General features: G+C 40.1%; 2 protein-coding genes across 6 annotated transcripts in view; both read right to left on the bottom strand.

The window, feature by feature from the left end:
• Positions 1-7,794, bottom strand: part of NAT10 (N-acetyltransferase 10) — a 31,148-nt gene extending 23,354 nt beyond the window's left edge. The window contains exons 1-5 of the mRNA XM_044436893.1: positions 7,484-7,794; positions 5,620-5,742; positions 5,016-5,107; positions 4,177-4,348; positions 1,974-2,096 (exon numbers count right to left, since the gene is read on the bottom strand). Of these exons, the coding sequence (XP_044292828.1) occupies positions 1,974-2,096; positions 4,177-4,348; positions 5,016-5,107; positions 5,620-5,727 (495 nt within the window). The 5' untranslated portion in view covers positions 5,728-5,742; positions 7,484-7,794. The remainder of the gene's footprint in view (positions 1-1,973; positions 2,097-4,176; positions 4,349-5,015; positions 5,108-5,619; positions 5,743-7,483) is intronic.
• A 5,951-nt stretch (positions 7,795-13,745) lies between these two features.
• CAPRIN1 (cell cycle associated protein 1) overlaps positions 13,746-18,126 on the bottom strand; it is a 30,987-nt gene continuing 26,606 nt past the window's right edge. For 4 of the 5 annotated variants that reach the window (XM_044436897.1, XM_044436896.1, XM_044436894.1 and 1 more), the window contains 5 exons: positions 17,853-18,006; positions 17,123-17,317; positions 16,244-16,344; positions 15,654-15,717; positions 13,746-14,932 (listed from right to left, as the gene is read on the bottom strand). In XM_044436897.1, the coding sequence (XP_044292832.1) occupies positions 14,868-14,932; positions 15,654-15,717; positions 16,244-16,344; positions 17,123-17,317; positions 17,853-18,006 (579 nt within the window). In that variant the 3' untranslated portion in view covers positions 13,746-14,867. The remainder of the gene's footprint in view (positions 14,933-15,653; positions 15,718-16,243; positions 16,345-17,122; positions 17,318-17,852; positions 18,007-18,126) is intronic. The other variant, XM_044436898.1, reaches the window with a different exon arrangement.

Raw genomic sequence — 18,126 nt, 5'->3', positions numbered from 1 at the left:
AAAAGGAAGAGTAAGTCTGGTGAATCCCAAAGGGTTTTCTTGAAGCTAATGGCAGAGTCAGAGCTGCCAAGATTCGCACGGCTCCTATGCTGGCTTGACTGCCTTCCAAACCCTACATTTCACCCCGATTTTTGCTTCTCTTCTCATTCCCATTATTTTTCTACTCCAGGGAAGCCTCTCTCCAATCTAATACCCTTCAGAAGTTATGCCACACAACTCCAATTATCCCCAACCACTGGCTGTGCTGGCTGGGACTGGTGGGAGTTGATGACTCAGAGTCTTGGAAAGAACCAGATTTAGAGAGGCTGAACTGGAGTAATAATGCCTACTTCTCATTTTGTTTTACTGCCTTGTGTTTTCATGCACATGTTCAAGAGTGCAGAAGCGCAGGCTGAGCAATGAACTATGGCCCACTGGGAGAGGACAGAAGGCCTTCGCCTTGCCAGCCAACTGTTTGGGGGGTTTTTGGCTTTTCTGCGGGTCACAGCCAGCCCTGCTGGTACACAAGTTGATGCACCCACAGCGGGAAGTGGAATGGGAAGAGTGCACTGCACCTTCCTGCCTTGCTCCCTGCCAGGAAGGCCAGTCGCTGGCTCACTGCCACACCCAGTAGATGTCGTCCAGAGCGACTGCACGGCGCTGGCTGCAGCAAAAGAGCCGCTGGGAGAAACCTGCATTCCCAGCTGCTGCAAAAGAGCCACGTCCTCCTCCTTGCCTGAGCCACCTCCAGGTCTGCTCCTGTTCGCTCGGCCAGTCAGTCCAGCTGGCTGCTTTTCTCTGTGCCCCAAAGCACAGAGCTGCTACAAAGGGTCAGTTCTGAGGAAAGAATGAGTGGGCAGGCATGGCTTGTGTGGCCCCTAGCCGGCTGGCCAAGTGAGCAGCTGGGTGGCAGAGACAGGACTGCTGCTTTGCTTGACACGGCCAATTGCACCGGGCCGGGCCTCTCCTTGCAGCTGGGATACTGGCAGTGAGAGCTGAAAACTACATTATGTTGGGTGTTTGTGGGGACTTGTTATTTGGGTCATACCCTTTGGCCTCACCCACTCCTGGAATACAGCTCCAAATGCTTCTCAGAAACAGAATTTGGCCCTCAGAGCTAAGAAACATCTGGCAACCCTACTGTAAACAACCGGTTTCCCCAAGCACCCATTGCTACCTTCCTCACACAGGAGGCTAGAGTAGTTTGCAGATGCTTTTGGTACATAGGTACAACTTTGCCTGGAATCCTGCAGGGGGACTGACTGACTGGCTGATGCCTGTTAGTCAACTAATTTTTCTGGCAAGGCGCCTGCACGACTGGCAAAGCTATTTGCATCAATCTGTCTTCATGCAGAAGGACTGCCTGCTTCATGGCTGCTATATGCAGAGACACCCTGTTCGAACCCAAACCACCACCAATACCGAAGAATAGTCCTGGTAACTCCAGCAGGCACAGAAGGCATTCTGCATATGGCTGGACTCTGGTTTATTTCAGCCACTCTTCCCATGGAGATATGCTAAGCCAATGGGGGAAGACTGCAGTCTTGGAAAGGTAGCTAAGGAAGGCACTAGATAAACACATTGCACAGCCAAGTCTGGACACTGCAGACAGAGTCCAAGACTGAAAAGGATGCCTGAAGCTGTTAGGTTCCATCAAGCTACTGATTAGCAGTAGTTCGGTACTGAAATGCATCCATGTAGGCACAAGCCCCTAGTCCAATTGTTCATCCAAAACAGAGTAGAGGAAGCTGCTTTATGCTAGGTCAGACTATTTGCCCATCTAGTATGCCCTACTCTGACTGGCAGGCAGAATTTCAGGTAAGAGGCCTTTCTCATCACCTCCGACCCTGTCCTTTTCTGACCAGAGATGCCAAAGACTGAACCCGGGACATTTTGCATGCAGGACTTGTGCTCTAACACGGAGCTTGGAGCCCCTCCCAGGGAAAGCCAACTTGCCATCGCACACACACGAAGAAGCTTCGGAGTAGCCATACCATGGTCATGGTGTAGAGCTGCTTCAGGGAGTTCATAGTTCTCAAAAGAATTGCAACAATGCCTCCACCTTCCACAGTTTCCACTGTTCTAGCAAGAAGATTTGGTGTCAAGGCTTCAAAGTCCTGGAGGAAATGATGCAGACAATTAACACGTCAGCCCCAGCGGAGCTATGCATCTACGGCTGTGCTACCATCAGCACCATCCAGAATGCAAAAGACAGCGAGTGCCTTCCCATGCCTGCCTGCAGCGCCACTAGCTTTGCTTGTGGTCCTACGGATATTGCCACCATCCTTATCATCCCTCACCTCTAGCTATGCTGCTTAGAGCCGATGGCAACTGCAGCCCAACAATTCCTGGAAGGCCACACATTCCTCACCCGCATGCCAGATGGAACCAGAAACCTCAAACAATTGGGGTTCTGCAGGCATGAATGTTTCACTACTCAATGACTGTAAAACTCAGTTATTCTGTGCACAGACGTGCTCTTCTGAAAAGACTTTTGGACCTTTAGAACCTGCTTGGTTGTTTTTACAGGAGAGGGGAGAATATAAAGTTCAGTGCTAACTCAGGAGGAAACAGAACGCTGATTCTTTGAATCCACTAGCACATATTTATTGACAGCTGTATCTGTCTTAATTGGCAAGCCTGGTTGTTCTTGTACATATACAGCTGGTCAATCTAAACTGGACTTCTACTAGTCACATGCAGTCATCTTCAACACTGAGGCCTGGTTCAGAGGAGCACATTTCAGCTAAATAAGTTCGGAACAACCTTTTTCCCACACGTGCTGCACCCACCCCTCCCTTCACAGCACACCGGAGTGCTGTGTGTGCCAGTGCTGGAGTTCCTATTGAATCACCTCTGCGCTTTTTTATCTGAATCAAAAAACAATACTTATTGGCACTGGAACAACCTTAAACCAATTTCAAGATGCTGACCTAGTTCATACAACTTGACAATCCGTTGTGGCTAACTAGCAAGAAACCACCCTCTATGGATAGTTCTAGATGTTGATAGGATGGCAAACCCAGGAAAACAATTTCACTGCAGGTTCTAGGGATCTGCTAGTGAGCTGCTCATAATTTTGCCCATGTTGCTGATGACCAAGTTAAAAAATTGATTACAGAAAATTGTGAAAATGTGCCTATAATTTTATTATTATTCCGTATTATTAACTGTCTTTGGCTGGTGCATTCTTATGGCTACCTCATACATATAGTCTTGCCGAGTCAAAATCCATGTTACTTAATCCTTTGGTAACATTTGATAGTGGAAATATTCAAGAAATTGACTAAACAACACTAAATATATGGAAGAGCTCTAAGAGCACACTTGTGCAAGATTGGTAACAAACCCAGTCTTTAAAAATGTGAAGTTATCTGTACAATTTTCTGAAAAAAGACAAGCTAAATTGTGCATTTTTGAAACAAAAACAAGTAACAATTGGAGCAGAGAGGGAGGGCAATACTAGTTCTTCCGCAAAGGACACTGGGAGATTGGCTGGGGGACTCAGGGTGAAGGAGCCATAGTGAGCCTGACCATCTGTCAGACATACTGTGGCTCCTTCCATGTACAATACATGCTGTGCATCTCATTTGTAGGTGGCTTACTGCATTGTGCAAACCTAGTAAGTGCTTAAGGCCATAGTTCCCTGGTTCAAACAAAAAGGGAGACTGCATTAATATGTTCTTCTGAACAGATTGTATATGTCATGGAAGTTTCAACATGGATGATTTTAGTAATGCAACAGAGAAATGCCATATAGAAAAATATACGTTGGGTAAACACAAGCATTGTCGTATCTTTGCAAGTACATTGCTGGCAGTTCAAATGAAGCTGATGTACAGTGTATACAACCCACCCAAATGACTTCCACAAAGAGACTTTCCTATTTTTAACATTCTTATGGATGCCCTAAATCTGTAACCTTCATCAGACTCCTCCCTCCACTGTCACCGCCATACGAAGAGAAGATGGGGGTTAGGGTTATGCTGTTCCACCATCCCTGCTGAAAAAGAACTTGCTTTTTTCATCTCCCCATCTTGTCCCTTTTTCGCTTCTGTGTCATGTATTTTAGATTGTAAACCTGTAGGCAGAGACTGTTTTTACTTACTGAGCATTAGCTACCTAGAGACCCTTTTTGGTTGAGGAGTGTGATAAAATGTTTTAAGTAAAGACACACACAAGCAGGTATCTTCCTACCTGGAGTACACACATGCCAAAAGTATTTCCAAGAATTTTGTGAGTTTCATTGTAGTAACAGTAACGAATGTTTGTGGCGGCAATGAACAACTCAAAGGGGTCATCTTGCTTCAGATCTAACATTCCAGTTTTAATCTTCTTCTGCAACTGTCTCATTCTTTTCTTACGGTGACTGCAGGGAGGAGAGGAGGACAAATTAGACAGCCCCAATGGAAAATCATGAAACTTACAGTGCGGTCACATGCATGTTGATTCAGAAATAAGTTACATCGTCTTCTCCTAGGTAAGTAAGCATAGGTTTGCTACCCTTATGATTATGATCAGCACTGACATCTCATCAACCTGATTCTAATTTTGTGACTGGGAACTGATGGGAAGATAATTTGGACTTCTTTGCTGACTGTGTATGAAGATTGAAAAAACAATTGCTTAATGGAAAGAACAGACTTGAGAAAAGGTTTCATGGAGGAGATGAATGCATAAGACAGCAAAGGGGAATTAAGTATTGATATTACTAAGCAAACAAGATAGAATCCAAGGTGGAATCCTATGCATATCTTGACAGAAAAAAATCCTACACCTACCTGCATGCCCCAGCCACCACAGAACAGAAAAGAGATATATCTGGCCTAGCCAGAAAGAGCAGAGTAAGTATCAAAACTGTTCCCAGGCCTGGTCCAAGAATACAAGTAACTCCCATCCCCTGCCACAAAATACTTACTTACAAATACTAGAAAAAAATCTAACAACTTCTGCATCTAATTTGTAGCCTGCTCACACATTTATGAGACCAAATTAAAGGAAAACTAAAGAAAAAAAGGACATGCAAACATATTTACCTGCTAAAGCCCAGCTCTTTCTTATAGCACCATAATACTGATGGACGAGCCTTTACAGTTGCTTTGGACAACATATGATGGAGTATGACCACCTGTCAAGTGATGGTAAAAAAAACCATTTTTAGTGATGTAGGAAGGCAAGTAGCACCCTGGGGGATCTAACTGAAAAAGGTTCCCAAGCTAGAATTTTGCTTTTGCTATGTCAGATGTTCTATATTGGAAACAGCTTTCACACAGACTGGTGCTCAGTCTCTCTCAAAACTGGTGTAGTACAGAATTGCTAGACTACAATTATCAGCATTCCCCAGCCAGCATGGGAAATTCTGGGAGCCAGATGGGATGCTAGGAGTTACATTCCAATACACCTGGGGAATACCAGGTTGGGGAACACTGACACAGAATCTTCCCTTGCTTCACAAGGCAGAGCATCAGATGTGAAGAAAAAAGAAAGATAAAACAACACTTTGTGCTTGGGAGTTTCCCAAAGCAAAATTACTCAAAGACATGAACTGACAGATCCCCATCTCTTGAAAGAAAAGAAAGGCTATTATATATTAGCAAAAAAACAAACAAACAAACCAAAGAGTCATGAATTACACCTCACCTGATCTTTGCCATGATCCCCCACTACAACGACGAGTGTCCTATGCCGCTCAGCCACTCCATTCTCAATCAGTATCCGAATGCGATTATCCACTTTCTTGCGCAACATTTTCAGCCACAGATCCTGTAAAGTTTGTAGACATTCCAGCAACTCTATTTAGGTACTATATCTTAAGCAGTTGAATGGTGATAAGCATCAATTCCCCAGCCTTGCTATAGAAGCACTACTCATCCAGCAACTCAGAACCCTAAGTTCTTTCTTGTCCTAGAATGCTTTCAGTGACAGTAATACAAGCTGCACCACAACCCTATGCATGTTTCCACAGATGCAAGCTCTAGTAAGCGTATGCTTCCCGGTAAGTATATTTAGGATCACAGGCTAAAACTTAAAGCTCTATTAAGAACCTTGTGCAAACAAGGTATTTTGCATGCATGATTATGGCAGATGTGGCAAGAAACAATATTTTAAGTGCCATCCTTTTTTCATGAAGAGAGAAGGAGACACATTTCAGATATCTAAGCACAAATGTCTCCAGTGTTCTAACAACAGAAATGTTTCCCTTGAAAGAACCAGGATTCTTTCATGATCCCAGCAGCAGCCAAGTAAATGAATGGGAACAGAAGCTAGCACATAACTCTCAAAATCATAGTGAAGTACGAGCATCTAAGCTATGTAGCACTTCCTAGCAATAGCAATCATGAAAACGAATGACTGTGTTGCATTACCAGCCCAATCAAAAGAAAGTTTGAAAAAGTTCAATGAGTCTCACTCCCCAGTAGGTTTAGGACTTGTAACATCAGTTCTAGTAATTATAGCCAACAGTGAGGGATTATGATGTGATTAGCAGTTTGATTTGATTATATAGAGTTCAAAACATCTGGAAGATCACAATCACAAATCAATTACATTCATCGAGTCCTGGGACAGGCATCGACTGCAAAATTGTAATCCCGTTCTCATCCATCCTATGCCTCAGTGCAGAAACAAGAGATGTCAGATCTTCTGAACCAATAATCATGCTTTGAAACTTTCTAAAATCACTATACAAATGATTGAAGAAAGTAGGAAATGACTTGATTTTTGTTTAGAATAAACAATATCCTAACTTTTGGAATCTTAAAGTTGCCTTTCCTTTAAAAATGCAAGCATTGGCCTTCTATAGCCTCAAATCTACTGAAAATGCAACTCAGTGCATGTCTATGCAAAAGAAAGTGCTATTAAATTCCATAGGAGCTACCCCAAAATATGCAAGCAGGATTGCAGCTGGAATCTCTTATTCACAAAGTTCTAATTTTGCACTTCCTGCACACCTTTCTTGTAAAGGAAATTACACTGATTTTGGTGGGCACTTGCTCTCAAATGCATAAGACTGCAACACACCTGTCATGAATATGCAAAGGCTCTAAATTATAAAGCCTTCAGTACAATTCTCTCAAATATAGCAAGACATTTCATATAAACAATAATAAATGCAGTTCCAAGCCAAACAGCAAAATTTCTTACAATAAAGTCTCACACACACTAACATTTCAAGTTAAGAGCAGTCTTACGCTTGCTTAGACAGAAGAAAAGTCCTACAACTCCCAGCAACCTCCAGCCAGTAGGGAATGGCTGAGGAATGCTGGGAATTGTAGGACTCTCTCATTCATTCTCTCCCTCTCTCAACAGGGATGGGGTTGCTTCCAAAGCCTCTTCAGGCTCACAGCCTACAATATACAATACCCGCTTCGAAACTAGGATCAGGCATTCTTCTTCTGAACAGACCCATACAGGACTATACTGTAGGCACAAACAAGACAAAACCTCAAAACACGTGGAGGCTGAAAACTCCAAACACAGCTCCGAGCCGTCACTCTCCTCTTACGTTTTCCGCTCCTTTCTTTCTAGATCCAGGATGCAAGCGAAGCTGCTAGCACCGTCTTTTAACTCAGGTCTAGGACCACCTTCCCACGTGCAAAACCATGTGGAACGCGCAGCGGAAAGGACCGTGCCAACGAGGACGTCTTCTCGGGAGAGGGACAGGCGGGGCACGGAAGGAGGCTCCGGCTACACTGAGACCACCCCGGCCGCACGCCTGCCAAGGGTGCCTGCCAAGGAGGGAAAGCGGTCCTCCAGCCACGGGTCTCTCCTTCGCCTGCGCTCTGCCTTCCGCCGACTAGTCCCAGACAGGAAGGGGAGGAGCTCCCGGCACACGAGGCTTTTCCTGTGCGTCAGGCGTTTGGTTTGCGGAAGATCCTGCGGGAAAGTGGGCTCGGCTCTGCTTGTGTTGCTGTTTTGTGCCTTATGTTCTGCGGCGGGACACTGGCGGGTGGTATTCAGTTTAACTCCCATTAATTTCAATAGTTAAGCAGGACTAACACCACGAGAATGTTAGTGGTCACTAGTCCTGGTGGCTGTAAGATGGCTCTAGCATTTGGGTCAGTATGCCGACGTGCACCAGTTGCCGCGAGCAGGATCGTACTCATGTCCTACTTGTTTCATACGGGCAGATGGAGCCTTGCCTCGACCCAGCATTCATTAACTGTGGTCATTCTCACGCAAGTGCCTTTAGGATTTTGCTTTTGCAGCCCTACACTATTAGGGCTGCAAAATTAATTCAATGGGTCTTAATTTAGGAGGAGCCATGCTCAGCCCTAGCCTGCTGTAAATTACCAGTGGAACTGTAAATCGGTTTGGACGTGAGCCAATTAGCCATTTCAATTGTTCAAAGTACTTTCTGTGCATTATATGCAGTTCTCCCCTCAACCTTGTGAGATACGGCATCGTAGCGATTACAACACAAATAGGAAGCTAACTCGCGCTGCAATCCCATATCGTTTTTTGCGAGTAAGTTTCATTGAACTCGAGCAAATTATTTTCATGTACACGTATTGGATTGTGCTGTAAGCCAATAGTGGCATGTATAAGATCGTGGCTGAAATTTGATGTGTTTCTTATAAAACATCTATAGGATTCCATTTTGTTGCTCAGTTGCAACTTTTTGAATCATAGGCTGAATAATTTGCAATTATTTATGTTTGCATCTTTGTGTATACATTTAGCACTGTACAACTGAATTTTAAAAACAATTTAAGGAAACTGATTCCTTGTTCTGAAAAATTACAGAAATTGATTTTGCTAATGAACTCTTTAGACCAATATCTTTTTATAAAAGTGTGGGATGGAGTTTAACAGCACAATGCCGTGCATCTATCATGCCACTTTGCGATGTGTGCAGCGTTGCAGCCTCATCTCCCTTTAGAAGCTGCTGGAAGGCAAATGATAAAACAATATCTGAAGATGTATTGACAAAACCAAGCAAAGTGAAACGTAACTCAAGACAAAATTCTAGTCAAATGGGTGACTGGATGCCTTCCCCCTGAAAAATAAAGTTTGTGGTTTGAAGTAAGGTTGGATTCACTCCTATACTTGCACGTCCAGATGTCAGTGGTGGCCAGTACCTTTACTCACCTGAGATTGGTCCAACTATGCCCACTCCTAAAGGTGGTTAATCTGGCCATCATAACAAATGCCATTACCATGCCACATACTACTATCACACTCTTTGCAGGACTACCTTTGAGCAATATTGAGACAGCTCAGATGTTTCAGAAAGTCCTTTGTTGATTGGATGCAAGTTCTGGATTGCAACAGTGATACTGGATGTCAGTCCATCACTAGGATCAGTTCAGAGAGAGATGACCTATATCTCCCATGCAGCTTTTAAATCTATTTTAGCTTAATGATTTGTATTGGCTGCTTATTTTAATGCTTATTTCACTTATTTCTTTCCAATTTATGGCAACTCTGGGTGTTCTCCAAAATAATCCTCTTTCACAGCCCTGCTCAGATCTCTAGCCTTATACTTGTTCTGCTTTTATTATGTACATATCCCTGAGACCTTTGGCTGTAAGATAACTCCTAACTGTAATTATTAATACTTAAGGCCAATCTGTTTCCAAGGTGCTTTTTGCTGAGGTAACAGTACAGCACAAATAAACATATTTTTTTCTCAAGTACAACAAAGTTCATTTTAACTGTATTTGATAAATACTGATAAATGGGCTTAGGCTTTAAATCAATTTGCCAAATATTATTATTTAGTTCTATGTTATTTTGCAGACTCAATGACTTAAGAATATGCTCAATCATTCAAAACTAATTACTTTGTATTAGCCCTTATTTTCACAGTACTACTCTATGAAGATAGCCTTAATTTCTAAATTTAAATAAATTTACAGTAAGCAATCTCATATGACTGCTGAAGGTAAATGCATCAACATTGCTTATAGCTTTGTTCACTGGTTTTTCAGATATCAACCCTGTTTATATGTTATTTACAGATGCTGCTGCCAGGTTGGTACTTTTAAGTTAACCAGAGGCTGCTGTCTTTGCAGCCATGTTTACGTATGTATTACTGTAATAGTTCACCTTTATCCAAGAATCAGCTCCTTTCAAGGTAGCTTACAAGTCACATCAAAGTGTATTTTTAAAAAACATTGTAAATATCAACATGTATCAACCTCACAGAATTGTGTTTGAAAAATGGAGATTCTGCATGCCTTATTCAAAGCATAGATTTGATATTGCACGAGCAGAGACATTTGTCCAACTATGAGCAAACAAAATCAGGTTTAATTTGCAACGTTTTTGCAAAAAGTCTAGCACATAAACACATTTAGCCTTATCTTCCAGTAGCCAGTGATGCTATTATCAAATGATTTTACTAAAAGATTGTAAAATGGCAGTGCAGTAAAACTGAGGGCATTCACCTTTGGACATTAAAGGTGAATGAAAATCCAAATTAGTAAGCCAAAGCATCTTCCCTGTGCAAGGTCTGAACTGGTTCTTTAAGTATTACTGCCCTGAAACAAAAATGTTGCTCACTCAGTTATACTTTCAAGTTAGCAGCTGAAGCCATTTGGACAGTTCAGCACTGACATGCATGAATTTTAAGCTCTTTCACTTGCAGAAGCCACATTTTTGCTGATGATATTTCCCATATAAGGTAATCTATAGGCATACTGGTCAGAAATTTCTACATCATCTTACTGTGTAGCTACTATTGGATAACCCCTGCCCCCAACGAAAAACACTCAATGCAATGTACATAATTATGCAACTTACAATTGTTCACAGCTCTTTCTCAGTTCAAGCGTGAGATGACATGTATACCAAAATCTTATTCACTGGCAATCCTACACACTCAGCATCATGTTTAATCTGGACTGCTGAAAACTGTGTCTACTTTAACACTCTTAACACTATGGATTCCTGTTCTGGTGTGTTAATGTTGTACAATAACCACAGCTTGGTTTAAACATGCTAAACAAGAGTTTTGTTTTACATACAGACACCACACATTTAAACCATGTCCCATTATTTTATCTGTGGTAATATTGACACTGGTGGAAACATCCCAAGTAACATTAGTGCTGGTGATGTTCATGTAAACATAAAGTAAAGCTTCTAATAATCTAAATGTCATAATTTCAATAGAATTCCCAGTTCTAAAGCTTTTTCCATACAAGGATGACAAAATAAATGCCAATTGGATAGGAGCAGTAAAAGCCAGTGGCTACCAACATGTTCTGCAGTTTAAAGTCCACAAAACAACTGCAGAGCCACTAATTGCATTTTTTGCAGGAAATGTCCAAATAAAATAGCCTCAAAGCTCACAATATTTGCATAGATAAATATTACCAAAGTGGCTTTGAACAAATTTAAACACATACAATTTAATAGCCAAGATTAAGCAATACTCACAAGACACTATTATATTTAAAGGAGAGGACTATAAGCACCCTTTCCCAATGAAATGAAGTGCAAGTTTTAAAAAATGAAACTCAGTTTGTATGGGTGGAAAAAGATGAAGGAAATTACTATGGCAATACTTCAGGCAGGCTTGTGTAATTGGTTGCAGTAGGTTTTTAATATACATCCAGTGTGTCAGACTCTAAATGTTAGAAAATATATATTTTTAATAAAAAGTCATCAGTTCAAATGTACTGCAGTTTAAAATAACCCCCTAAACAATATAGGTGCAATTAAACACCAAGGCAAGAAATTCTATTTGCCTGATGTATACACATGAGAAGTAAATTGACTTTTCCTTAAAAATCTGTTTACAAGTGTAAACTGATTGGCTACATTGTAATCTGGTATCAGTTAAGGGTTTAAATGGCTTCAATTTTATTTCTCTTGAACTGTTCATTACACTTTTTAGGCACCATTTAGAAGCAGGTATAGTAGCAGGAGGGAACTCAAAGGTGTGTTTTTGCTTTTTCATGTGGAAAACTTCTAGAAGAAACAGTAAACTGAACATGGATACTGAACAGGGAATTTCTATTTGTAACAAAATATAACTAGAGATTGTGCAACATGAAAATATTTTCTTGTACAATCTACAGTGTATCTGTAGATTTCCTTATTGTAGACAGTTGTGCAGGTCAATAGCTCAGCTGCACTCAGTTATTTTGGGCAAATGTCATCTTTTTTATCAAGATATTACAAGGGTTTGGACAGCATGGTATCAGTGAGTGGGAACTCTCAGACTTCTAAATTCTGAAGGATGTGTAACTGGCACAAGACTGCTACTTCATTGATTGCTGCTGAACCAATATTCTGATCCAGGCAAATGCAATCAATTCTTTTTCAGTGTGTGTTAAGTTGCTTTACCAGTAGCTTTTCTATCGTAGGCAAGCTCTTCCTGCATATTGCTTAGCTTTATTCCAATTTATTAATAAGAGTGCCTATTTCCTTACTAAAGGTGGGGTGCATAGGTAATGTAATAAATATCTCCATTTAAAACTTTCTGAATATAAGGCATAGTATGAGGGAACCCTGAATAGAACCACTCCAGTCTCAAAGCTCATAGTTCTTGGGTTGTATTGAGACAGTCCGGAAAGAAGAGCACTAATATTTTAAATTTGCTAATTTGGTTTCACTTTAACAGAAGAGATTTCACTGTGCCTACTTATATCATGGAAATAAACACACTGACTAGTCATCTAACTCATTTCCTCAAGTTTTGTCTCTGAATTATTCCACCATAGGACCTTGTGTCACAGAATTCAACAGCATGAAAATATCAGTGCTTTCTTCTCCCCACCTTTTCTTTTTAAAAATGAAGCAAGTGCTTCTGACCCTACAGTTTTAATTATGGATCTAAAATCATGAAGGATAGTCAGATGGTATTACAGTAGCCAAAGAGGGAACTAAGTTATCTAGGTATTCAGACAGTTTGCGCATCACTCTGCTGCATGGCTCCTTCCCATAATCCATAGCTAGCAATAGCATTTGTGTAAAATAAGCAAGCAGGTAACTTATTTACATGATTTATATATGTTGCTTCTTCTATTGATCATAGTTTGAGCTATTTTGGCCTAATGTATCACACAGAATATACAGCCCTAGCCTGTTCAGCTTTAGTCTACTTTTGGCTTTAGATACTATTCAAAGCTGTTACTAAGCTTAAAAAAAAAAAAAAGAATGGTTGTTACTTTTCAGTCTGAATTCGGGCTTACGGGCATTGCATCCTAATACTACTTAGTAATTACAGCATAGGACATCCCCAACTAATAGTTTACACAGCTTTTGTGCTATAACTGAAGATTCTACCCTTTCTAAATGTATAGGATCAAGAACAGATGTCAAATGACTTAGAAGTAGTTTCCTCAACTTGAGATGAAATCCAGCAACTCTTCTCTTTCAATTAAAAAACTCATTTAAGCAAGAAACAGCCTTAATTTGTATTAAGAAGATACCACTGTTCACACAAGAACAGGCTTCTGTAAAATACATTCCCAAATAATTCAGAAATTCTTCTTCAGAAGTTTCTGAAGCCTGTATCCACCATCAGGTACCATGCACACAATTCACACTTCTGGCTCAGAAACTTAAATATAGCTGCAGTAAGATGACTGAAATGGTCAGTAACAGCCCATGTGTTAACTATTTAAATATCTTTGAGCATCTGTGTCATGTAAAGAAGTGTCATGAGTGGAGCTGGCTAGAGCTGGGGGCCAGACTAGTTGGTCTGGGAAACCCCTTCTGACTTGCTCTGTTTCTAAAGTACAGAATATATACTTGCGAAAAGTCTACTTCTCTATTAAGTTTGCACAAGTAACTGAAGGTATGTTAAAGGATACATTTTTTTATAAACATGTTTTATTTATCTTGCTTCGATCTATAACTGCAGGCTGTAATTTCCCTTAAAAGGGGAAACCAATCCAATCACATACTGGTGCTTTTCAAAAGAGAGCAATTTAAAAGGGCAGCAGCAGCAATCTGAGATTTCTTAAAACCTTTAGGCTGCAGAAGAAAAAACATGTGACCAGAAGTATTATGAATATCCATTCAGTACCGGCATCAGTTATTAAGGAGATAATACAGCAAGATCAAGTATTAGTGACAGACAATGCGCAAGTCATAAGGAAAGATAAAGAATACCAATCCTTACAAATGTCATTGCTATCAAAGAAATGTGTTCAGGAGAGAACTCTTTAACACTTCACATTAAAAACACAGGTGGCCATCCAGGTTACATCTTCTATTCCTTACAAAAAAATTTAAAGTGCCAATCAAAGCCTAATTTTGGGTTTACACAATTATATCAACAGTTACACAAAACAATTAATGCATCCCTTTGCCACAGCAAGTCAGGCCTAATAGGAAAGTGCTGTAACTAAGGGCATGCCTAAGCTGACCATCAGCTTATTAACTAGTTAGGGGTATAGGCATTTAAATGTTCAGTGCTTCAAGTCTAACAGAAAAAGCTGAAATGTAGTTGCTCTGTAAAGCCACACTTCCACTTCTTCCATCTTCCTTTCATGTAAAAGTTTAAATATACCAATTGTCTGAGTAAAACCTTTAGGGATTTACAGATTTATATCCAAATTTGCTGCAGCACTATATAACATCAATGGAGTCAGTCAAGGTTATTTCTGCCAGTGCAGTTAACTATGGAGATTTTCATCCCCACAAAACTGCAATTTTTGCTTTTAATCAGAGCAAGGGTAAAAATTCTGGATCTCATGTGCAAGGCTCAAGATGACGCTTAGGATAGAACATGCAGAGTAAACACCGCTTCTTTCCATATCCGGGTAATATAAAGCTGACAACTGTAGTCTTGTCTTTATGGGCAATGAAAATAATCCCTTTACTATGAACTTCCTATAAAGGAGAACAAAGAGAACTCTTCTGGTAACATTTATGGTACACTGGCCAGTGTGTTTTTGGCGTTTTAAATGTAAATCCTGTGAATTAGATCAATTCACTTGCTGAGCATTCATCTGAGGCATCCCTCGGGTGGGTCTTGGAGGACCTCCACGACCTAGAAAACAAAAATAGCACTTTATTTTTAGATCAAGAAAGCCAGTAACATTCATCATGGCACTGTGCATGTGTGCATCTGTGTTCATCTAGTCTGCTCTCCAAGTATATCTGTTTAAATGCCTAGAAGCAAGTGACAGGGTTTGATACTGTTCGCTTATCAGAGGAAGACAGACTTTGGATACCAAATGTCTGCCATATTGCTAGCAATAAGTCTTGAAAGATTTGCATTGAAAGATACTTGAATACTACTACCAATTAATATTGAATGTTATAACTGAGTATTAGTTTTGTGCACAGTTATTTTTTACCGTTTAAGGTATAGCACTGCTGCATATATGATTTCAACTGTGAATAGCTGCAGATAGCATTTCGATATTTGCCTGGAGATCTTGTCAGTTTTTCACCTTAATTCAAACAATAACTTGAAACAAAATATAGACAGTACTGGACCAGTAAAAAGGGTTAGAGACATGGCAGATATTTTTTCATGGTAATATTACACACCTCACAACTGGTTAAGATTACAAAGCAACCTTGAAGCCTAAATATAACACTAAAAAGAAAAAAATACAATTAACAGCTCAAAAGCCAAATACAGTAACAAATTTCAACATATGCTAACAACAGTTAAACACATTTGAACAGACATATCTGTGAGTCTGCAACCTGACAGGATCTCTACAGAAATTGAAATCAGAAATTTGCTACAAGCGCATTACCTCGAGGGGCTCCTCGAGGACCACTTTGTCCAGAGCCACGCTTGAAATTCTGTTGATACCCATCCTGCAATTTAAAAAGAGCAACACTAATGCAGTTAGGTTTCAAATATTTTATATGTCAAAACAATATTATCCAGACCAACTTTCACATTTCAAGTCTTTTTCTCTTGGCTCAACTGTAGCAGCATCCTGTAAGCGCAAAGATTCTACTCAGGCAGTTTGGGATAATTAAAAATACTTAATTTCCAAACTTTTACATTTCTGTATACCTAGGGAGTATCAGTGTGTGTAGAAATCATTATTTTTGGATGGCACTTTTCCGCTTCGGAACCGAAAGGCACTCAACTACACAAATTCACTATTAATGAGAACAATCATTAATGATATGACTGCAATCTAATAAAGCAAACCAGGAAGTAGAAAATATTAAGGCTGTGCCCAATTTTTACCCAAAAGAAAACCCTTAAGGTTAACCCTGAAGTCATATAAGAATATAATACTTTTGTATAAAAATGTATATGTTGTGTGTTGTTGTAGATCTAAAATAAAAAACACCCTAAGCTAGTTTTCTCACAGTTCAATCAACTTACCCGCTGGTAGTTGGAATAGTCTCGAGGAGCATTGAATTGTGCCTGTGTGTAACCACTATTTGGAGTGTTGGAAAATGAAGGGCGGTAGCCATCATACCCTCCTAAAAATCAGGATAAAGAATTACTTAAAAATATTACTTTATTGAAAATATATACATATATTCAGAATTATACGGGAATATGTAAGGAAAAAAGTATTCTGTATCAGAGAAAGGAATCCATACATCATCGAACAGACTGAGAAAAGTCTGGGAAAGAAAAACTTGTTGATTCCTGCTAGCAAGTGTTTTATTATACATGAAACAGTGGCAACATTGTTCACCACTTGCTACCCTTGCACAATGTAATACTGCATGGCAGAAAATACTGGATGAACTTCCTAAACCTGTGCCACTCTTAATCTTTTCTGATACCAAATTAGTGGGTGTTTAAACTGCACCTGGCTGTTGCACACCACTCAATATCTTCAGTATTGCTCAATATTTCATATTATATATATTTATAAATAACTATTTTAAGTGATTTGATAAACACAGGCACCACAATATAAAGTCCTTCTCCAAATATTAAAGGAAACAACAAGACCTGAAAAATGTAGCCATTTGGCTGGTTACACTTGGGAAGTTAGTTCCTCTTATGTTATGTCAGGCCTCCACTGGAACAGCTGCAATGTTAGCTCTTTCTCATGGGTTTGCTGTCATGTATTCTGCTGCTTATTTACTACCACTTTGGCAAATCAAATGCAGCAAGCTTAGACAACTCTTCAGCCCACAACTTCATTAAAAATTAAAGCATGCCACTATAATGCTTAAGCTCCTGGACAGTCTGCATTTCTGAAAAACATTCAGAATTAGTCTTTAAAGGTTTTTAAGTTTTTACCTCTAAACCCATTGGCTGGTCCCCTGTATCCATTCATTAAGCCTCGAGTGCCGCGTGATCCACCACGAGACACTCCTCGGCTGTTATAATAAGGCTGACTGTTACGTGGGAACCCAGTATTCTGTTGTGGAGGCTGCTGGTGGTTACCTGCCACTTGATGGGACTGGTCCGGGGAACCATGGTAGGTGCCAACCACTAAAATAGAGAAAAAAAGAAAAAACCAAGAGAGCACAAAAAGCTTGAACTTATATGCCAGTTTTCTAAAGACTCAAATAATATCAAGCTAACTCACCAATGTACTCTGCTTAAGAGCCACCAAGAGTAGGACAGTAAAAGTTTACCTACCTAAAGAAAGATTGTTTGCAGAATTAAATCCAACATGGCAGTCTGAATTCCCTTAACGTGTAGAATGTTCCCTAGATGTCTGTGCAGGGATTCAGTATAACCACACTGATAGAATCTGCTAGTGTTTCTGTTAATTATTTTCTCTTACAAGTTGGGAGATGGATTTGGTCTGATATGGCACATGCAGGCACCAGCAGTAACTATATTCCACAGAAATGTTTCCTTTGTGGGTCCCCTACAAATGCAATAAGCTTGCTCCTCCTCACCATATATGCCCATTACATTATTTCAATAATGTAAGGATTTGATTTTATCTGGTCTACATATCTTGAAAGTTTGTTTTTCAAGATGAAACATTTAAAGTTTCCATCTTTCACAATTTTACCTGTCTGAAGCTGCTGTTCTTGCTGAAGCTCTGATTGCTCTACTTGGTGAGGCTGACTGGAGAAAGTCTGACTGTAACTGGTCTGATACTGATTTTGTTGCTTTAGGGTTTCTGGCTCATTGACTGGAGGAACAGGTGCATTCATGTTAAATACCTGCAAGAGAAATAAATAAGACCAAACACAGTCCATATTTTTCTTAAATCTTCACCACTCTTCTGAAACTTATGTGAAGTTAACACAAGCAAGGAAGCTACCAACATTATTCGCAGCATA

This window comes from Varanus komodoensis, unplaced genomic scaffold (assembly GCF_004798865.1).
Source record: "Varanus komodoensis strain SLA01 unplaced genomic scaffold, ASM479886v1 scaffold3, whole genome shotgun sequence".
Classification (NCBI taxonomy): Eukaryota; Metazoa; Chordata; class Lepidosauria; order Squamata; family Varanidae; genus Varanus; species Varanus komodoensis.
The sequence above is the reverse complement of the archived record's forward strand: the minus strand, read 5'-3'. Positions and strand labels throughout refer to the sequence as shown.